The sequence below is a fragment of the Vigna unguiculata genome, chromosome 7, assembly GCF_037176805.1.
Source record: "Vigna unguiculata cultivar grain cowpea cultivar isolate G323 ecotype 2 chromosome 7, ASM3717680v1, whole genome shotgun sequence".
Classification (NCBI taxonomy): domain Eukaryota; kingdom Viridiplantae; phylum Streptophyta; class Magnoliopsida; order Fabales; family Fabaceae; genus Vigna; species Vigna unguiculata.
Genome location: NC_140798.1, coordinates 13,897,149 through 13,921,031, shown reverse-complemented (window position 1 = coordinate 13,921,031; position 23,883 = coordinate 13,897,149). Strand labels below are relative to the sequence as shown.

The following is a 23,883-nucleotide window of genomic DNA, read 5'->3' as shown; positions in this document are numbered from 1 at the left end:
GATAAAAATGAGAATCTAATTGAACACAACAAAAATGAAGATAAATTGAATAAAAGTAACAAAAATGGGGACCATATATATATATATATATATATATATATATATATATATATATATATATTTAAACCTAATATATATATTAAGGGTTAATAGTATTATTAATCTATGAAAAAATTTAAAATTAAGCTTTATCTTAAATGTTTAAAACATATGTTTTCTCCCCATACTTGTAAAAGAGTTAATATTCAGTCCTCACATAAAACATAATAGTTCTAAATTTAATTTTAGATATTAACTTTAAAACACAGTGAATGTTAACGTGAATGTTATGAAGTTAATATCTATTATTTTGAATAATATTTATTATTATTATTATTATCTAAATTAGAATATCTATTTTTAATTTATTAATTTACTTTTAATTGTTATGAAAAACAAAATTGAGTAAGCTTAAAAATAGTTCTGTATGTTACAAGCGTAAAAAAAAACTAATTGTTTTACAAAACACAAAACATGTCCACTCCAAATTCCACACGACACTTTGTAAGAGAAGGGAGGTGAAGATCCGATGGAAGCGTGACCAGAGCCGTCAAAGTGAGTTCGGAGCAGTTAATGAGATCATATTCAGGACTTTCAAAAGAAATCTTAAACTAGTTTCGATTTATAAAGTAGGAACTTCTTCGATTTATAGTAGAACTGTCAAAATAGGTGATTGGAATCAGTGAGCCAATCCAGTTTATCACAGGTTCAAGATGAGTTGGGTTGAATTTTTTTATAAATTTTAATACGGGTTGATTTTTGACCCGGTTCACCCAGATTGAACTCGTGATAAGCTGGGTTGGCTCACCAACCCGCAAATGAAAGGTCACATAAGTAATTTTTGTTAAGTTGGATTTTTTATTTGGGTCATAGGTTATTTTTTTAGCCAACAAATATATAATTTGTATTTTTGTGATTTTCATTTGTATTTGGATTGTATTAAAGTTTATTTAGATTTTAATCAGAATTATAATTTAGTTTTGACTAAAAAAAATAAAAAAGTATTTTTTTTAATTAAGTGAGCCCGTGAGCCAACCTGTTTAATCCACCAACCCGTGGTGGGTCGAGTAGGGTTCAAATTTTTTTAGTTTGCTAATAAGTGAGTCAAGTTGGGTTGGCTCACTAAGTGATCAACCCGTGGTGGGTTGAGCCGGGTTGGACCGGGTTACCTATTTTGACGGCTCTAACTAGAATAGGAACTTCTTAGTTTATAATTTTGTAATTTGGTGTTTTGGCATTATTGGGCTTAGTCGTGTTGGGCTTTTTGTGTTTATGCCCATAGTATATAAGTCTTTGTGAGATACATTTGTAGTCAAATTTGAGTAATGAAAATTTGAGTTTTTCTATCAAGTCTTGATGTTCTCATTCGAACCATCGGTTCTTATCATTGAATCTTTGATTCAAAGTGACGAAACTTCCTCACTTATCTTAGAATCTCCTTCATGTAGCATGATTTTGTTTTGTTCAATAATATTCCAAATCAACATCTTCCATTTTCTCCCATTTCATTTTAGGGTTCATAGTCAGTTCTATCCAAGACCCAAATTTACTTTCAAGTCCAAGATAATTCTTCATCATCTAGTATCATAGCTGAGTTAGTTGTTCTTTAAAGATTAGTTTCAGAACTATAGGTAATATATAACGTAATAGAGATAAACATAAATATTAACAATAGAAAAGTGTCCACCCATTATATTGAGGTCTCTCTTTTTTTTTTCTCTCTCTCCCCCCTTTCTTTCTCTCTCTCTATATATATAAATTAACACATATATTCTCCAAAAACGTGTTTGTTTTCTAATTAAATGAATATCAAGAAGATGACACAGACATTAAATTAATTGACACACACATGAAGAAGAAAGTGGTATTTGAAGATTGAATTGAATTCATATCCTAAAAGTAAAAAAGTTGTATGGTGAAAATATGATTCCCAAGCTGGCTGTGGAGCGGTGCAAGGCTGGTGGTAGAAGCTTAAAGATAAGAGATCAATCACATTATTTTTCACAATATATATATAAAATATAATATAATGTACACATATATCCAATCACATAATGAACATTGGACATGACTACCTAAAGGGAACATATATCTAAGTCTATGCATTCCTCTCTCATATATCTTTGTGGTGAAGGCATTTGGAAGATTGTTTTTGGAGCATTTGAGAAATGGAAGTGGCTACCAATGCATAATAATATCATTCACTCATTATTCATTCATTCCAAATCAAATTTAATAATATACACACACAACCCTTCAACAAATGCCAAGCTCCTAGATTACAATATTTTCATGAAAATGAGAGACTCCTTCCATAAACTTTTAACCACATTCAATTTTCAAACATCATCTACAAAGTACTAGTGCATGTATATGTAGTGTGATCCAATTAAGAGATAACAACACCTAGACAAAAAGTCATTATCAACTCATCAAATAAAACTATTAACACCTACCTAATTAATTTGGTATACTTCATCATATCATATAATAATACTATACATTTTCAACTACATAATCTTAATTATGTACTACACACACCCAAAGTAGAGTAGTATACTTGCTTCAATAATTTCTCTACCCTCCACATACTAAACCTACAAGAAGGTGAAACCATCTTGCTACTTTTCTATAAGATATATAATTTCATCATCTTTTAATTATATTCACACCCACTTATATATAGTTAATTGGTGTGGTATTTTCAATCCTCTTTCTTATATTTTTCAATATTTTTCCCATTTGAAGCGAAATATAAATGTATGCAACATGAAAACATTATAACGTTTGTATTATATATTGTACATGATTTAGGTAAAGATCTGTAAAGGGATAGGGAGAGTGTTGTTTTTGTATTTGGTTGGAAGGTAGAAAGCAAGCATGGAAGTTAATGAACAAATATAGTTGGCCAACGTGGGGCTGACACATGGCACCCAGCGTGGTGTGAACATTGGGCTGGCGGAATGGGCTTTGTGGGCCGAAACAACCCTACAACTTGCGTGTCCAATTATTTTGGGGCCCACCACACTTGCGTCACATCATCAGCCCTCTTGGCTAGATTTATATACTTTTATTTATTTCTTGTTGAATGATAAGATCTGATTACTTTAGAATTTTTTTTTATCAAATATAAAAAAGAAAACACTTTGTTGATGTAACGGTTATGATGAAAGAAAACTTTCCAAGGAAAGAATAAATTTTAAATCCTTACCAAATTTTATGCTAATGGTAACCATTTTTTTATGCATAACCTAATATGATGCAATATAATAAACCTCACATCCTATCATGTCGTAAGTTATTCAATTCTATATATCTAATGTAATAAGTGTGTATACAATATGTTATTGAACTTCTAAAGAAATTAATAAAATTAAACAACTTTTTCCAAAATTGAGATATATAATAAAAAAGAAGAAATACTTTTTTCTAATATATTTCTACTTTGAAAATTATTTCCTCTCTTAAGTGTTAAATAAATATTAACAAAATTTTCAATTCTAAAATAGAAATATAAACTTTAAAAAAATAAGTGTAGTGTCTTAAACTTTAGAAATAATATTAAATAAAAACTAAAATCTCAAAAATAAATCATTAAAACTCGGATCATTATAAATAAATTCTCAAGACAATCTAAAGTTACGATAAAAAGAAAGTGAAAAATGTGTTTTAACTATCCACTTTCATCACAGATTCAAATCCCTATTTAAGCCCCTCCAACCCCTCTCTTCCCTCAACCCAAATTCACATTTTCAAACCTTACAAAAATTTCACCTCTTTCTCTCTCTCCCAACTTCCAAAACTGCTTCTTTTCTATCACACACCCAAGAGCCCAAAACTAAAAGAACTATCTATATATATAGTGTGTGAAAATGGAAAACTTGTTTCGCCTAGTTGATTACGAGGAGACGTTATCAAAACGTTGCATTTGGGTGAACGGTCCTGTGATCGTAGGTGCAGGTCCTTCAGGACTGGCCACAGCAGCGTGTCTGAAACAAGAAGGGGTACCCTTCATGCTTCTAGAACGAGCCGAATGCATAGCCTCACTGTGGCAAAAACGCACTTACGACAGATTAAAACTCCATCTCCCCAAACAGTTCTGTCAGCTTCCCAACCTCCCATTCCCACAACACTTCCCCAAATATCCCTCCAAGAATCAATTCATTGACTACCTCGAATCCTACGCACGACACTTCGACATAAACCCACGATTCAACCAGTGTGTCCAGTCCGCCAGATACGATGAAACCACCGGCCTGTGGAGGCTGAAAACCGTTGCCACCTGTGGCTCTGTGAAGAATGAGTTTGAGTACATTTGCAGGTGGCTGGTGGTGGCCACCGGAGAGAATGCGGAGTGCGTCATGCCTGAGATTCAAGGGTTGAGGGAATTCAAAGGAGATGTTATTCATGCATGCCAGTATAAATGTGGGGAAAGATTCAAGGGGAAGAAAGTTCTTGTTGTTGGTTGTGGCAACTCTGGCATGGAACTCTCACTTGACTTGTTTAACCACACTGCTTCTCCTTCCATCGTTGTTCGTAGTCCGGTTAGTCCTTCTCTCATAAACTTATGATATCAACTACGTATAAAATATCACCCACTCAAATTGCTTATTTTTACAAGTTGTTCTTTGAATAATTTGGACGTTGCTTTGATTTTGGTATGGCAGGTTCATGTGTTGCCTAGAGAGGTGTTTGGGAAGTCGACGTTTGAATTGGCGACTTTGATGCTGCAATGGTTGCCACTTTGGGTAGTGGACAAAATTCTATTGGTGCTGGCATGGTTGGTGTTGGGGAACGTGGAGAAGTTTGGGCTGAAAAGGCCTTCGGAGGGACCTTTATCGTGGAAGAACACAAAGGGAAAGACTCCTGTTTTGGACATTGGAACGTTGGAGAAAATTAGATCCGGTGAGATAAAAGTTGTTCCTGCGATAAAGAGGTTCGGCAATGGCTGCGTGGAGCTTGTTAATGGTGAAAAGCAAGATGTTGATGCAGTGGTGCTTGCGACAGGGTACCGTAGCAACGTCCCTTCTTGGCTTCAGGTGTGAGAATTTGTTTCCACTAAGTGTGAAATGTTTGTTGAGTGTTGTGGGAATGGAAAATGATGTGATTTTGTTAATGTTGTTGTTGTTGTTGCAGGAAGGTGAATTTTTCTCGGAAAATGGTTTCCCAAAGTGTCCATTCCCAAATGGTTGGAAAGGAAATGTTGGACTATATGCTGTTGGGTTTACAAGGAGAGGGCTCTCTGGTGCCTCCTTCGATGCTGTCAAAATCGCTCAAGACATTGCCCATCTTTGGAAACAAGAGACTAAGCCAAAGAAACATCGTACCACTGCTTGTCATAGACGTTGCATTTCTCAGTTCTGAAATAAACTCTCAAGTCACATACAAGCGTGCAAGCAGTGTTGTTTCTTTTAGTTAGGAATTTGTTGTTGTATAAACAAATTAACAATATCTTCTGTAAGAACATGGTAGAATATTTAGGTTCTTAGCCCTCTCCCATGGCCCAAGTTTTCAACCGTCTTTTGGGATTTTCTTTAGGAAACCAAGGATGATGAGGCTTTCTGGTTTTTACAATTTCTTCTCTTATATTCATACGGCTTATACGTGTACCATATCTCATTCATTAAGTCTAACGATACAATTTCAACTTCATCTGCAATCTCATCCTTGTCTCTATTCTTTTTATTTTCATATCTGTTTCTCCCTTTCTTTTACCTAAAGAAGATTGTGCTCGTGATTAGAAGTGATTGCTTTCTTTTTCTCTCAATCACAAGCTTCGTAAAGAAGGACAAATACAAGGGTTGGTTGCATCCAACAGTTATCGGTCAAACATAAAAATCCCAAAAGCTTGATGAAAAGAAAGGAGAAAAAGGTCACTAAAATGTTTCCATTTTAGGCTTCATCTTAGATTTTTGAGTCCTTTCCTCTCTACTTGCATCGATTAGACTTTGTTTGATAAGATTGAGACTAGGGCTAATCTAAGTGAAGAATTTTCATGATAGACTTTCTCAACTTTTTGGTATAGATTTAAAGCAGCTAGGCAACAAATTTGAAGCAATTTTGCTCTTCACAAATGGAGTATGTTACGAGGGATGTCCATGTGATGTAAGGTTCATTATTATGATGATATTAACACTTTGAGAATAAGATGTTCTAACTTACTTTGTCCTTTTGTGTGAATAGTAAAAAGGTCATATCCTATAATTAGTGGCCCTTAGTTTCCATTTATGTGACAACTGGTAGGGTTGAACTCCATTCCCCCATCACATCTCTCTCCTATGCCTTAAGAATCAAAGCCAAATCCAAGAGGTTACATAACAATATTCCAGTTATAATAAAACTATACATTACATTGTTATCTTCAGTTTGACACACATATAGAACTTAACTATCATTCAAACAATTGTACCACTTCACATGCTTAAATCAGAAAATCAAATACTTGATGTATAACATGTGAGAAAGAAGTTTCGTATTACTTTTTATGCTATAAAAGGACATTATTTTCTTATGAAGACATATCGAAATTTCTTTTTCTTCTCTTTTATTATTTTAATCGAAAGAAATATTAAAAAAACATCTTTTGATTTTTCTCTAATTGTTCTTTTTAATAAAAAAATAGTTTTTATCCATTTTATTCCTTTTATTTTCTGATATAATTTTAACATGGTTTCAACACTCCTAACAACTGCATTTAACCAGCTCTACATAAAATGTGTTTCTATCAAAGACCAGAAAAAGTTTCAGACGAATAATTAATATTTCTGAGGGGCAAGTACACAGTTTTGTTATAAGGTTAATGGTGGTCATATTAATGATTATTCGGGCAGAAAGCTACTCTTTTCATCTTATAGTATCAACTTTTAAAGGTCAGCTTCTGACATAATTATTAAATACATAAATTGTTATGATAAAGTTTTTTCTTACCAAAATTTTCCCAATTAAAAAGGAAGTAATAATTAATACTTCTTTAATTCATAAAGCAATTTATATTTAGAAATAAATAAAAACAAGCACCCAAATTGATAAACAATAAAAGATTGACTCTGGAAGAGAGTGTTAGGTAAACTTAAATGTGGGTAGTTGAAAGTTTCTATATTAATTGTCTAGGAAATTGTAAAAGGTTTATAGTGGGTCTAGTTATGATTAAGCATGCAATAGAGTTCATTAATAGTGAGTTAGGTAATAGTTATATTTAATGAATGTAGTTGAAGGGTCATGTCCAAAGGCCTATAAAAGGACCATGTAGTGCTTCATTTCAAACACAACAAATCTGAATACAAAGAGTGTTTATCCAGAGAGACTTGTTTGTCAACAAATTAGCATCAGAACTTGAGAGCCTGAGTGTTTGAGTGAGTTAGAGAGTTTGATCGAGATGGCCAGCTTAGCTAACAGCATGCCTCTGCCGAAGTTATCAAAAGGCGTCAGCTATGATAACTGGAGTCTGTAAATGAAGGCTCTCATTGGTTCCCAAGAAGTATGGGAGGTGGTCGAAAATGGGCACCAAGAACCAGAGGATGTTGGAGAAATGACAATAGCCCAGATTGCTACGTTAAAAGCAACACGAGCAAAGGACAAAACGGCTTTGTACGTGCTGTACCGAGCTGTTGATGAGTCCGACTTTGAGAAGATAGCAAATGCTATGTCTTCAAAAGAAGCGTGGAATATTCTGGAGAAGGCATACAAAGGGGATAACCGTGTGAAGCAAGTTCGACTTCAAACTCTCAGAAGCGAGCTTGAAAGGATAAGGATGAAGGAAGATGAAGGGGTTGCCGAGTACGTCTCCCGAGTTGAGACCATAGCGAATCAGCTCGATAGAAATGGAGAGACGTTGCCCACTTGCCGAGTGGTGGAGAAAATCTTGAGGTCGTTAACCGACGACTTCGAGAATATAGTTTGCGCAATAGAGGAATCAAAGGACTTAACAGAGTTCTCGGCGGAAGAGCTTGCTGGTTCGCTTGAAGCGCATGAGCAGCGGAGAAGGAAGAAGGAGGAGGAGCCCCTTGATCAAACACTCCAAGCAAAGGCAACCATTTGGGAGAAAAATGTTCCTTATACTCAAAACACTCAGGGTCGAGGTGGTAGAGGCAGAGGAGGATATGGAAGAAGTCAAGAACAGGTCAGCCAACAAAACTGGCGTGGCCGAGGACAAGGTGGAGGTCGTGGTGATAGAGGTCGAGGAGGTCAGTCGAACAACTCAGGAGTTGAGTTCTTCAAATGTGGTAAGTACGATCATTTTGCTAAAGACTGCTACTCAGGAGTCAAATGATACAATTGTGGGAAGGTTGGACATTTCGCGAAGGATTGTCGATCTGAAAGCAAGAAGGAAACGAACTTCCTTTTTTAGGATGCTGAGGAAGAAGGAATATTGATGATGTCTAGGAGATCACATGTCGAGCTAAGTCTGAGTTGTTCTGACAACTCAGTTTAGTACCTTGATACAGGAGCAAGCAACCACATGTGCGGGGACGAGAATCTTTTTAAGGAGCTCACCAAAGTTGACGCTGGACACGTATCATTTGGAGATGCATCAAAGGTGGCAATAAAAGGCCGGGGTACAATCTGGTACTTGTAGAAGAACAACCGAGTTGGAGAAATCAGAGATGTGTACTATGTACCCGATCTCAAGAGCAACATATTGAGCATGGGCCAGCTGTTGGAGAAAGACTACTCGGTTATGATGAAAGACCGAGTACTATACTTGAAAGATAAGTCAGATTGATTGATTACTCGAGTAGAGATGAAGAAGAACAAGATGTACAAGCTGAACCTAAAAATAGTCCAAGAAAGGTGCTTGAAACTTGACGTGAAGGATGAGGCTATGATGTGGCATTTCCGGTTTGGCCACTTGCATTTTGGTGGGTTAGCCGAGTTGGTGAAAAAGGAGATGGTGCGAGGACTCCCGACTATGAAGTTTGAAAAGAAATTTTGTGAAGAGTGTGTGCTCGGGAAGCATCCAAGGACCTCATTTCCGAGGACTGCCTAGTACCGGGCAAAGGAACAACTCATATTAATTCACACAGACATTTGCGGACCAATTACCCCTGAATCTTTCAGTGGGAAAAGGTATTTCATTTCTTTCATAGATGATTTTTCAAAAAAAACATGGGTGTATTTTTGAAGGAGAAATACGAGGTGTTCCAAGTGTTTAAAAGGTTCAAAGCAATGGTTGAAAAGGAGATCGGCATGCCTATCAAATCTGTTAGGTCTGACCGAGGAGGCGAGTTCATCTCATCCGAGCTCATGAAGTATTGTGAAAAGGAACAAGGAGATTTCTGACAGCACCATACTCACCCAACAGAATGGAGTAGCTGAGAGGAAAAATCGAACCATACTTGACTTGGTTCGTACAATGTTGAAAAGCAATAACGTGCCTAAGGAGTTCTGGGCGAAAGTAGTGCAATGTGCCATCTATGTGAAAAATAGATGTCCATATGCTAAGCTGAACGAGAAAACACCGCAAGAAGTCTGGAGTGGAAGAAAGTTGAGTGTGTCTCACCTCAAAGTGTTTGGTAGCATTGCTTATGGTCATGTTCCAGCTCAACAAAAGAACAAACTAGAAGATCGGAGCAAGAAGTACATGTTTATTGGGTACGATGAAAAAACCAAGGCGTATAGGTTGTTCAACCCAATAACAAAGAAGGTGATTATGAGCCGAGATGTTCAAGTTGATGAAGAGAGCGAGTAGAAGTGGAACAACTCGGAGAAGGAGTCTAGAAGCTTGGAAGTAGATACACCACCAGTTGTGAGAGATCATGAGACTTCTGATGAAGAAGATGAACCTCTACAACCTAGAGCGCGAAGCTTGCAAGACATATACAACTCGACTGACGAAGTACATGTTGTATGTTTCTTGGCAGATTCGAAAGACTTGAGCTTTGAAGAGGTCGTGCAGGAGGAAAAGTGGCAAATGGCAATGAATGAAGAGATCGAAGCAATCAAACGCAACAACATGTGGGAGCTAACCGATCTTCCCAAAGAGGTCGGCCTATTGGCGTAAAGTGGGTGTACAAGAAGAAAACAAACGCTGAAGGAGAAGTTGAGCGATATAAAACTCGACTCGTAGTGAAGGGGTACAAGCAGAAGGAAGGAATAGACTATGATGAAGTATTCGCTCCAGTAACGAGGATGGAAACAATCAAATTGCTGATTTCCTTAGCAGCTCAACACAGATGGACAATCTTGCAGATGGATGTGAAGTCAGCATTTCTGAATGGAGTCTTGGAGGAGGAAGTATATGTTGAACAACCACTTGGATACATGCGAAGAGGTGAAGAAAAGAAAGTCCTGAGATTGAAGAAGGCACTTTATGGCTTGAAGCAAGCTCCACGAGCATGGAATGAAAGAATCGATACTTACTTCAAGAAGAATGGGTATGAGTAGTGCCCTTATGAACATGCTCTTTACATAAAGAAGAAAGGAGAAAATGTGATGTTCATTGCCCTCTATGTCGATGATCTTATCTTCACGAGGAATAATGCTGAGCTAATTGAAGCATTTAAAGAAGTGATGAAGAAGGAGTTTGAGATGACCGACTTAGGTCTTATGAAGTATTTCCTTGGTTTGGAAGTCATTCAAGGGAAGGACGGTATCTTTGTGTCGCATGAAAGGTATGCTGAGGATGTCTTAAAGAAGTTCAAGATGAGGAGTTGCAACTCGGTTTCCACCCTTATGGAACCGGGCACAAAACTTTCTAAGTATGCAGATGGAGACCGAGTTTATGCGAGCAAATACCGAAGTCTGATCGGAAGTCTCAGGTATCTTACAAATACCAGACCAGATTTAATGCTGACTGTTGGAATAGTAAGTTGGTATATGGAGGAACCAAGGTATACTCATTGGAAGGCCCTAAAGAGAATTTTAAGGTATGTGAGAGAAATTGTGTCACTTGGTCTGATGTATATTAGGACGGATGATTACCGACTAGTCGGCTACTCAGACAGTGATTGGTGTAGAGATGTTGATGACCTGAAAAGCACGTCTGGATATGTATTCTTCATGTGGTGCACGATGTTCACCTAGCTTTCAAAGAAACAACCCATTGTAACACTGTCAACATGTGAAGTAGAGTACGTTGCAGCATCCTGGAGTGTTTGCCATGCAGTTTGGCTTAGAAACCTTCTAAGCAAGCTGGAATTGAAGCAAGAAAAGGGGACTGTGATCCGAGTTGATAACAAGTCGACCATTGAATTGGCAAAGAACCCGATCAATCATGAGAGAAGCAAGCACATTGATGTTCGATTTCACTTCATCCGAGAACAAGTGAAAGAAGGAAATGTAGAGTTGGAGCACGTTGAAAGTCGAGCACAAGCTGCATATATGTTTACAAAGTCGCTGCCATTCTCTCTGTTCGAGAACAATAAGATGATCCTCGGAATGAAGGACAAGAAGAACATTTAAGTTTACAGGGGAATTTTGTTAGGTAAACTTAAATGTGGGTAGTTGAAAGTTGCTATATTAATTGTCTAGGAGATTGCAAAAGGTTGAGAGTGGGTCTAACTATGATTAAGCATGCAATAGAGTTCATTAATTGTGAATTAAGTAGTAGTTATATTTAATGAATGTAGTTGAAGGGTCATGTCCAAAGGCCTATAAAAAGACCATGTAGTGCTTCATTTCAAATACAACAAAAATCTGAATACAAAGAGTGTTTATCCAGAAAGACTTGTTTGTCAACAGAGATTACTCGTCACAAAATAATTTAGTTTATTATTGGAGTGAAGATGACAGAACTGGTAATTAATTACACAACCCTATTCAATTATTGAGCTTGTTTTAAAAATAAAATAATTATAGTTTTCATATGACCTTTGTAACTATCAAATTGCGAGAAACATAAGTTGATTACCACACATTGAAAACAAAAATTTGTAAGAAGAGTTAGTAAAGCATTTTTTCTAAAATATTACCAATCACAGTAACACATTACCAACAATCAAAACTTGGATTTTACACAAATCAAACAAGTTTTCCAGATTCCGGGTTCTGGAGCATATCAAAACTCTTATATTTAAGATGTGAGGTAAAAATAACTTGTAAAAATTGAAGTATATCTCGGAGAAACTTTACAAGTATTTTATCCTTAAAATGTTGATTTTTATCCTACAACGAACCTCCTCCAGACAAATAAAAAGTATATCGAAACCCTTGGTCTCTCTAACTACTGCAATAGGTCTCATCTTATAATGAACGAGTCTCATTTGAGCTTTGTCTTTTCTTATCTTCGCTACATGGCCTTGTTCTAACTAAAGCAACATTATTTCTCTAAACAATTGTACTTATACCAGGCATTACTTTTTAGACAAAAGTTAAACATAAATCACAATTTTGGAGTATATGGATGAAAGGAAGAAAGAAATTGAGAGAGAAAAGAAAGGAAATTTTGATGCAAAAGAAACTGATAAGAAGAAAAATCAGATGGAAGAGAAAAGATAACTGTGCAAATTTAACAATCCTACTTCACAGTGTGGAATCTAATAACACTTCTTTCTACTATTGTGGACTCGAATGTGAGTCTTTAGAAACTCTTCTGGTGTTGCATCAGATAATAACCACTGTACTAAATTACTTATCAAATTAATCACCAAGCTTTTAAGTGATTAACTCACACATATCCACTTTGATAACAAGGACAGTTTAACAATGGTGTCTAGAGGCCAAAGAGAAATAATATAATTAATTGGAGGCCAAGGGTCCCTCAAGCTTAAGGGCTCCTTGTGCTGTCCATGCTTGTTGAGAATTCACTTGACATTTCTATTACAGCAAGTGACCAAACACTCCGAGGATTTATTTCTTGTAAACAACAACTAGAAAATCTTTCTTGTCAACAAGTTGCTACTTTGTCAAATATGAAAATGTTGATAACTCAAGTTTCCTTAGACAATTGTATGATGAACTCATTAAACTAGAAAATGGTTTAGTAACCAACATTGACACCACAAAATAGAGAATGACTAAAACATTGGTATGGAGTATGGTGGATACATGAATAAAGTTTATAGGAGTGGTAAATAAACACACAAAATGGTACAAATATTTGTCCCCACAAACAAAATCCAATTGAGTGTAGAAGCTTGACAATGGTGATATATGACCTAGTTCAGCTTCTGAAACAGGACTGAACAAGTAGAAGAAACAGCCCATATGAGTGCCCATACTAAGTGATTCAAAATAATTTCACAAGGTTTTGAAGTGAATGGCCCATATAAATTCTTGATCTCACCAACCCTAAATAAGATGGACATTCAGTTTTCTCCAAACCCGACTGCATTTAACAGCTCCGATTTGTCTTGTTTCTATTGGCTTTATTGCATGTTTCTAACCTCTTGTAATTGGAGACAATCACTGAGAATAGCATTGAAAATAAACACATGGGATGATTACAATACCTGTTCACCACAAGGGCCCATCATTCACCTGCTAATGTTCGAAACAGAACTTGTTCTTCTATTCACATGCAAATGTCCACAAGGTGGACCTAAGAAAATCCACAAAAACATACTCCTATGGAAAATCATAGGCATTACAAAAATTCAATTTGGTGAAAGAACATCGAAGCACATTATGATCTACAATTTTTAAGTAACTGTAAGTCTACATTCCTGTCATGTACTATTTATTTAGTACTGTTGGAGTACTGCATAAAGAAAGTATTTGATTCACGACCACCACTTAAAAATTGATTCTTCGTATGAGTTGATTCTTCATGTGGGAGATGAAACGAAACATCCTTAAATATGAGAAGAGACAGTGGAAGAAAGAAAGGCATGGTCTCATGGGGTGTTGGGTAGACAATGGCAGTATCCTGATGCCAAGGCTGCCACCTCTAATGAAGCAGGCCTAGTTGTGAGTCCACCCTCATGTTCACTACTGGACAATGATACCACATTACCATCATCACTGTGAATTGTTATCTCCAATGAGACTTCATGATTGAACCCAAAACACCAAAGAATTGTGAAACCACCAAAACAGTGGCATGTGAAACACCAGCTCCTTTGACATGACTATACAGGTCTAGACCTTCCTATTTCAGTGGGTGAATGCATCACAATTTGGACCAACAAATCTAGATTCTGCATACAAAAATACTTACTTCTGATGCATACATCTCATCCACAAGTGTATCATTTCAAGCTTACTTTTTTTAACTTTCTGGACAAAAGCTAGTGTTAAGATAAGAGTGGATCTCGTAAGAGCGATCCTTGTGAGGTAACAACACAAGGAGATATGAGACACAGAAGAGAAACAGAGATACAGAATTCGCCCTTCTTCTTACACCCCATGTTTTCCTCCTGCTCCCCCAATTTCTCAAAAATTTTCATTTTACTCTTTTTCTATTCTATAATTCATTCATCCTCCAAAATATCCATACTTCTAACCTCATATTTCAACATTGAATTTTATTCAAAAATCAGTTTAACTCATCATTACAAAATTAGTTTCTAAACTATGGATGCTTTTCTTAAATATTAGGTTTATCACACTAGTTTATAAATAATAATGTTTTATAGACCTAACTTGCAAATATAATTATGAAATTTGGATTATAAAGTCTTAAATACATTTACAAAATATAGGAGAAATCATTTGGGTGCACAGAAAGGAGATATAAAAGATACATGTTACACTCGAGCTTTTAGATTTAGTACGTGAGGGTCTTTATACTACATGCACTACACTATGGAGCCAATTTCTTCCTTCACCCTCCATATATACCGTACCCTAATAATTTTTTGTATTTTAAATTATATAATTCAAAATGTAAATTCTATCTAAATAAACATAGAATTTACATTTTGAATTATATAAACAAGAATGTGCTTTTTATTTTTTTGTATTTTAAAATATATAATTTAGAATATAACTTTTTATATTTGGATGCATGAGCCAAAATGCAAAAATATATATTGAATTATGCAATTCAAAATACATATTTTGTTTTGTATTGTAGGTGTATAGTTCAGAATACAATCAATTGTACTTCACATTGTACATTCTAAAATAGTAAAGTTTATAGCGGTGCAAGCTGAAATTATAGAGGTGTGGAAAGAAATGAGGCACCGAGAATTGCAATAAATATACTAAACTAATTTTAGGTCCATTAATGCAACCCCCGTAAATGTTATCTAAACCCCCTCCCTTCATTACATTCAAAAGTAACATATACCCTTACCATTGCTACACATTTAAAATACCCTCTTTTGGGCAATGATGGATTTTTATATGGAACTTGAAAATAAAGTTTGTGTGATCAAATATGCTAATAACTTAGAAGTATTCAAAGTTCATATAAAAGACAAAAGATTTGTGTTGGATTTGATGAAAGAGAAATTGACTACAAATAAAGAGAATATAAAAGAAGGATTAAAATCAGAAAAAAATAAATATCTCTTGAAGAAATTTGATGTCCAAGTGAAGAAAGTAGATGAAGGTCCACATTCTAATATTCATCAAAGGTTCAATGCTAATACCATGAAATCCATACTTAGACAAAAAAAAGAAAAAAGAAGATGATGTTGAAAGAAAAAGAAATACAAAAAAAAAATGTCAAATTGAATAAAAATATAAAAATGTCAAATTGAAGAAATTCATTGGCAATCAATCGTGCATAAGCAATCAAATTTATTCCTGAAATGTTTCCAATGTGTTGTTGAATATGTAAATATTTTATAATTTGATTTTCTTTTAAACAGTTATTCTTCTTGTATGTAACCAAGTACATATTATATTGAATGTTATAATTATAGAATTCAATTATCTTATCTTAACCTTTTATTTATATTATTCATAATGAATTTGTTCTTACTATTGACTTAATCATAGTCTAATTACATTTTAATGTTGTTATTTAATTGATTAAGATCTATTTTTGTTAAACCATATTTAAGTTGGTTAATCATGAAGGTGTTACGCCATGTAGATAGTTGTCGATTGGTCTTACGCATCAATGAACACAATGTGTGTCCAATATAACCTCTATCAATAGTTTAGTCGAGAAAAAAAAAAAGTGAGGTCATGTGATTTTTTCCGTTTTCAACTAACCTATACAACAACCGAAGAACAATGTTTACCACCCTAATTTTTCATGAGATTACCAAAACCGTCTTTCACCTTCCATACTCCAATATCTATGTAACTATCCACACTCCATACCAACAAATTGTCTATAAGACAAAATTTTCATAATTAGAAATTCTCTATCTCAAGTAGCTCGTAGCAATAAACTTTTCGAAATATATATATATATATATATATATATATATATATATATATATATATATATATATATATATATATATATATATATATATAACTTTAATGCTATCATAATCTTTATCTCTATATATAATCAAAATATTACATTCGAAAGTTTGCATGCACTAAAATTAATCACATAATATTTTTCCATCAAAACGTCTACAAAATTTTGGCATTATAATGGCTAAAATTTTGACATCTCAAAATTAAAAGAGTCAATAAAACACAATTAATCATTAATCTAATTAAAATATATTCATTTATGATCTCAGTTCACTCAATTATCATGAACTCAAGGGATAAAAAATAAATCAATATTCATAGGCAGTGGCGGAGGATCATTGGGACAGGGGTGGCCATGGTCCCTCCCCTTCCCCACAATTTTTAATTTTTTATATTATATATATTAATTATTTTCAATTTTTTAATTTTTTATTATATATAACATATAAAAATTGATAAAAATTAAATGAGATATATTTTTATTTATTTTATAAGGCATAATATTTAATGTTAATAAATATTAAAATATAAAATCAAATGTAATAAATAATAAAAATATTTATTAAGATATTTTTTATTTTCTTTCTCATTGTATTTTTCATTTTTTCACAAGTTATATTAATTTCACATTTTCACATGTTTTCTTTTCGTTTTGAGAAGAAAAAATAGTTAAATACAAACTTATTCTTTTTCCTTTCATTTATCATTTGTTCTCTTTCATTTGTGAAGACAAAAGGTAACTCTCTCGCATTACTTGATAGTGAAATATTTGTTTAATAGTTAATATTATTTTTTACCTCATGAGCCTTATATTTATTTTTTATGATTATAGGAAAAAAATGATTGTACTATGTGTTTTTTCATAATCAGCTTTTAATGGTAATTGATTGTCATTGATTTTTTTCTTTTAGTAACTTAATTTTTATTTTTTTAATTAAATTATGATAAATTATTTTTTAATCTTAAACTTAAAAAGGAAATAGGTATATTGATGAAGAATAAAAAAATGGATTTATTTCTTAAAAGTGATAAAAAGAAAGCTATTGGTGAAGATGAAATCAATACAAATTCAATATCTTAGCTTTATGTATCCTGAATCATGATACAAATAATCATATTGTTCTATTAGAGAAACATGTTTTATATTAATATTTTGGAACATGTTTATCTTTACATTGAAAAAGAAATAGTTAAAAATTTTAGTTTTGACTCAATTATGGATGAGTTCAAAAATCTGAAAAACAAAGGACAATTCTTTGTATATGTGTGATTTCTTTTGTAGATACACGATTATACTAAATTATTTATACATTTTTATTGTGTTAATGACAATAATTAAATATATAAATTTTGAATTTTGAGTATATTATTTTGGCTCCCCCAACATTATTAGTCAAGATCCGCCATTGTTCATAGGTATTGTTTGAACTCGTCCTCGTTTTAACGGAAAATCTTCGCATTGACTGAGTATTGTTATGAGTAGGGATGTCAACGAGGTGGATAGGGTACGGGTAGTAGCTCCCCCATACCCTATCTGCTGGATAAATATTCTCCCCGTACTTGTACCCAAATTCGTCGGGTATCCGTTATGCGGGTAATCGCATAATTTTTAATATCCACGGGTACCCGTGGATATTTAAAAAAAATAAAAAAAAATATTTAACAATATATTTTAATCGTAAATTCAAATAAAATACAATACATAACATTCATAAATTTAAACAAAGTCCAAAAACTCATTTAAATAGTGTTAAATGACAGTTTACAAAGAAGTGAACTTTTTTAAAACTAATTGATAAAAAAATAACTCATTCAAAATTAATATGTTAGTATTTTAATCATGTTTTTTTTTATTTTAATTTAAATTAGAGTATAGCGGGTACGAGTATCCATGGGTACAAATACTATGATACTCGTACCCATCCCGTTAACATGCGAGTATTAAAAATAAACGTACCTGTTACCCGCGAGTATCCATTTACAATATCTATTTCTTACCCGTTATGGATTTTATCCACGAATACCCGTGTACGGATTTTTTTGACATCCCCTAGTTATGAGTATGGGTAATACTTGATTTCTCAAGTACCCCTAGTTTATTAGGTAACCTACACACACACACACACACCTATTCATATCTCCGAGGTCTTTTTCTTCTTATGTGTTTTCAAATGTGTATTATCAATTATAGCGAATCAAATAATATTTAGGTCTCACATTTGATTATTTCTACTCCTTTTTAATATTTTTATTTATTGTTTTATATTTTATAATGAGAATGTTTGATTTTGAGTGTTCAATTGCATAAATCCTTAATTTTTGTTTTACTGAAAACTTTTTGTTTTGCTAAAACAATTTTCATTCAATGGTTTTACTATTCAATATATGAATTTTTTTTTTTAAATATCCAAGGTATTTCTATCTTATGATAATCTTAATTATACATTTGACCTATTTTTCTTTGTGCGGTTTCATTTAATGGTGTAAAAATATTTCTAAGAAATATATTTGATTATTTTTACTTCTTTTTAATATTCTTATTTGTTATTTATTTTTATCATGTGAAATTTTGTTTTTGATGATTTTTTATATTAGTATTTTTATTTTCTAACTCATTTTGATAATATTTGTAATTTTATATCACTGGAATTATATAAAGACATTTTATTTACTATAATATAATAATTTAAAGTGATTGTCACGAATCTTATTTATCACAATTGAATATAGATTGAAGTTCAAAAGATGAAAGATCTAAGGTAAATTTAAATTATCACCATTGTCTTGATGCTTGTTTCAAACCATATAAGGCCTTTTTCAATTTGAAAACATGGTTAGGATAGAGATGATCCTTAAATCCAGGATGTTGTGATACATACACTTTTTCATTTAGGAAATCATTCAAGAATGCAATTTTCACATCCATTTGATGCAATTTAAAGTTACATATGCAAGTAGATGCTAAGAGTAATCTCACAGCTTCTAGCCTAGCTACAAGTGCATAAGTTTCACCAAAATCAATGTCTTCTTCTTCATTATATCCTTTAGCAACTAATCTAGTTTTTTTTCTTACTATAGTACAATCTTCATCCATTTTGTTTCTAAAAAACCCATTTGGTTCCAATTATATTCATATGATCAGTTTTACGCACTAGAAACCACACATCATTTCTTATGAATTGATTGAGTTCATCTTGCATAGCAACAATCCAATTACTATCATTCAAAACATCATTCACATTCTTAGGTTCAATTTGAGATACAAAAGCAACATGTTCACAAAATACAATCATATGTCTAGTAGATACTCCCTGTTTGATATCACCTATGATGTTGTCCTTTGATAAACATCTAGGCTGAATCCAATCCTTGGGCAAGTTGTTGTCTGCAGCTTTTTCAGACGACTATTTTTCCTTTTCAGTCGATTGATTTCCTGCAGTAGAGGTTTTTTTTGCAGCAGAAATCTGTTCCTGTAGTAGATCTTCCTCATCTGCATTCTTTGACACTTGATCTTGCAACTTTGGGTTAGTTTCATCAAATACAACATGCATAGACTCTTCAACAGTCATCAATCTCTTATTATAGACTATATATGCACGAATTTGTGTAGCATAGCCTAGAAAAACACCATCATCCACTTTTGCATCAAATTTGCCAAAACTTTCTTTGTCATTATTTAAGATGAAGCACTTACATCCAAATACTTTTAGGTGACTTAAAATAGGCATCCTCCCTTTGAAAAGATCATAGGGGGTTTTCTTCAAAATTGACCTAATCAACTCTCTATTTAAAACATAGCAAGCAGTGTTGACTGCATCAACCCAAAAATACTTAGGTAGTGAGTTTTCATTCAACATAGTTCTAGCTAGTTCCTCAAGTGACCTGTTTTTCCTTTCAACAAACTTGAGAAATGACACATCCCATCATATTCATTTATGCACTCAAATAGATTCAAACTCTTTTATTGACTTGAACGTCAAAGAATATTTTGCGGATGGATCTTCTGTTGTGCTTTAGTCTCCAAGAGTATTTACCAGGAGTGATCGAGCTACATAGATCTTGCTGTTTGTCAGAAGTTGAATGTCCTAGATTCTAGTAAAAAAAAAAAAAAAAAAATATATATATATATATATATATATATATATATATATATATAAAAGGTTATATAAAGTAATTAACAGGAGATCGACTGATCCGTGGCTGTATTCATTGTTCACGGATGGCATATGTCACTACAACTAACGGTGGGGAAACCCAATGGAACATTTACCCTTTGGTGAAGAAAAGAAATTCGAGAAAATAAAAAGAAAAATGAGAAAGAATGTGAATAAAAAACTAAGAAAGGGAGTCATATTTTGTCTTATTTGATTGTTTTAAATATTGTTTTTTTTGTAATCGTAAACACTTAATTGGAAAGAAAGGGCCAAATAATAATAATAATAATAATAATAATAATAATAATAATAATAATAATTCTTTCTTAAAAAAACAACAAATGTGCCACTAAAATTACGAGTTGTATATGGGGTAGAGTTGAATGAACTAGGACTAAATCTACGACCATATTCACTGATAGCATGTGACAGTTTAATAGTGGTTGAGAAAGCCGGAGAATTTCTGAATAAAAAAGAAGAAGATAATATAAATTTATTATTTAATATTTAAATACTCCATCAAGACGCATTAGAATCATACAAAATTATTTCTACTTTCCATTTATTTAATTAAAAAGAAAGCAGAAAGTTGATTTTTTTTTCTTAAAGATGATTCTGAAAGTAAGAAGTAAATGTGAAATGAACTGACACTTCAACATCTTAAAAATATATATGTTTTTTTATGAAGGAAAATTATTTTTAACAAAATTTTTTGTTGACAAACTTTTAATTATATATCATAGTGGTTCTTAAAAATTATTTTTTGACAAAATTTTGCTTACAAACTTTGTCAAAAGAAAAAGTGTTAAAATATCATAATCTTTTTAGAAATAAAACAAATTTAGATAAAGCAATATCATGCAAAACAAACATAAAATGAAAGAAACTTTAGACTAAATAACTTCTTTTCATTTGAAAGTTTTATACTTCGACTCAAAAGAGAGAAAAAACATATTTAAAATTATGGCAAAATAAGTTGGGCCCAACGGGTCAACCTGTAGAAAAAAACGTGGATTATGCCAAGAATTTTGGTCCGTCAACACATATTAACTTGATTCGTTTGGTCCAGCCTGTTGGGTTGCAGGACAAGTTGACTACCGGCTAGCCTATGACCCATATCAATTTTTTTTGTTTTTTCTTTTTCACCTTTATTTATAGCTAACATAAATAATGAAACCAAAGTTCTTTAAGAGTTTATTTTCATGAATGAATATGTGATTTTTATCTTCATATATTATTGTAGTGTACTTCTATTTATCTTTTCTATTCTAATCAGTAATTTAGTAGGCAATAAAAAACAATCAAGTTAAAAAAACATTTTTTTTCTTTTCTATCTCATGAAATTTTATTTGGTATTATAATCTAAAATGTAAATAATTATAATTTATTTCAAAGTATTTGATATCGAAAAAATAATCATCCTCCTAATATTGAAGTAGTAAGAAAATGAATACGGGTATGTGTACGAAATTATACCCGTTATCCAGTAAAAATGAAGATGAGACAAAAATTTGATATTTAAATTTTAAATATGAGGATAAAGATGAATTTTTTCAACAAAGTTATTAGTGTTAATGTTGACACAACCCACATCTAGAGACTGACCCAAACTGAGTGTCCCAAACACTCATGTTGACGTCAAATAATTTCAAAACACAAAAGTCAGTGATATCATTACACATGAATTTGGTAGAAACATTACCTAACATTCTAATGTACCATTTGATATATTGAATGATATAATAATGTTAATAACTTGTTGAAATCTAGTATGATTCCTCGTCCACAAAATCATCTATGAGGAATAGGTAACAACATCAAGTTGGATGTGTTTAATTAGTAAACTCTCTTGACAATTAAAGAAAGAAATTAAAAGAGATTAAAAACTTTAAAAATAATATTTATCAAGAGTTAAAATTAATTTCACATTAAAAAATATTCATTCACTCAAAGTTAATTCTCCGTTCACATATAAAAAGCTTTTAAATTCTTTAAAAAATTATTTAACCCCTTTTTAACTCGATTTATTTTTAAATTCTTTAAAAAATTATTTAACCCTTTTTAACTCGATTTATTTTCTAACAAACACACCATAAACATAAAATAATAAATGGTTAAAGAAAATAAACACATGTTGTGAATACCCAATTTCATACGAGTGAATAATTTTTTCTAAAAAAAAAATGTGAAATATTATTCTCTTCCAAGATTTTCGAACTTTAATTTTAGCAAAAAAAAGATAAAGAAAAGAAAAAAGAGAGATGAAAAAAAGGAAAAAAATGAAAAAAAGAAGGAAGAGCATAATTTGTTATCACACTCCCCTACCTGAGCCCAACAACTCAACATATCTTTTACCTTTTTCGGATATTAGTGATATGATTCTAATAATTAAAAGCAAGCTTAATTATCATTTTGGTCCCTAATTTGTTGGTTTTGTTCATTTTGGTTCCCTTATTTTTTGTTGGTTCAATATGGTCCTCTAATTCTTTAAAATTGTTCAATTTGGTCTCTGCCGTTAAAATGACGTTAACACTGTTTCTGTACATGCCACGTGTCATTTTGTGGAATTTTGTAATTTTTTTTTTAAAATTCTTTTAAATTTTTTAAAATTTGTTTTTAAATTTTTTTGAAAAAAATTAAACTGCCACGTGTCACTTTATGGTTGTGACACGTGTCAACTTGATAATTTTTTTAATTTTAATTTTTTAATTTAAAAAAAATGCCAGGTGGCACATCACAATTGTGTCACGTGTCAAACTATCATTAGTTGTTTTCAATTTAGTCCCTCTATTTACAATTTTGATTCAATTTAGTCCTCCAATTTTTTAAAATGATACAATTTTGTCTTCTCTAATTTGAGACTAAATTAGTAATTAAGCTTAATTACAACTTATATATACATGTTAAAATCATTTTTATTATATTTATAGATCAAATTACTCCTTCTAACTATTGAAATTATTTTTTTTTACATGTGTACAAAATTTGAAGTGTGAAAAATTACAAGTAAAAAATGTAAAAAAAAAACATGAGTATTTAGGGAGAGATTTGATGTATAAATGATAACAAATTATTTTAATATGAATGTATAAATTGTAATTAAGTTTAATTATTAATTTGGTATCGAATTGGAGAGGACAAAATTGAATCATTTAAAAAAATTGGGAACTAAATTGAATCAAAATTGTAAATAGAGGGACTAAATTGAAAACAACCAATGTTAGCTTGACACATGGCACAATCGTGACCTGCCACGTGGCATTATTATTATTTTTAAATAAAAAAATCTCAATTTGACGTGTGTCACAACCATAAAGTGACACGTGGCAGTTTAATATTTTTTTTAAAAAAATTTATAAAAATTAAAATTTTTTTTTTTAAAAAATACAAAATTCCATAAAATGACACGTGGCATGTACGGAAACGG

General features: G+C 32.3%; 2 protein-coding genes across 2 annotated transcripts; both read left to right on the top strand.

Annotated features, from left to right (window-relative positions):
* The first annotated feature begins 3,790 nt into the window (after positions 1-3,790).
* On the top strand, positions 3,791-5,691 carry LOC114192480 (putative indole-3-pyruvate monooxygenase YUCCA8). The gene is made up of 3 exons (XM_028082215.2): positions 3,791-4,583; positions 4,707-5,078; positions 5,176-5,691. Exons 1-3 carry the CDS (start codon positions 3,912-3,914, stop codon positions 5,401-5,403), a joined length of 1,272 nt encoding a protein of 423 aa, XP_027938016.2. The 5' UTR covers positions 3,791-3,911; the 3' UTR covers positions 5,404-5,691.
* A 1,798-nt stretch (positions 5,692-7,489) lies between these two features.
* Positions 7,490-8,614, top strand: LOC146884644 (uncharacterized). The gene is made up of 2 exons (XM_085675956.1): positions 7,490-8,261; positions 8,484-8,614. Exons 1-2 carry the CDS (start codon positions 7,490-7,492, stop codon positions 8,612-8,614), a joined length of 903 nt encoding a protein of 300 aa, XP_085532082.1.
* The last annotated feature ends 15,269 nt before the right edge of the window (positions 8,615-23,883 follow it).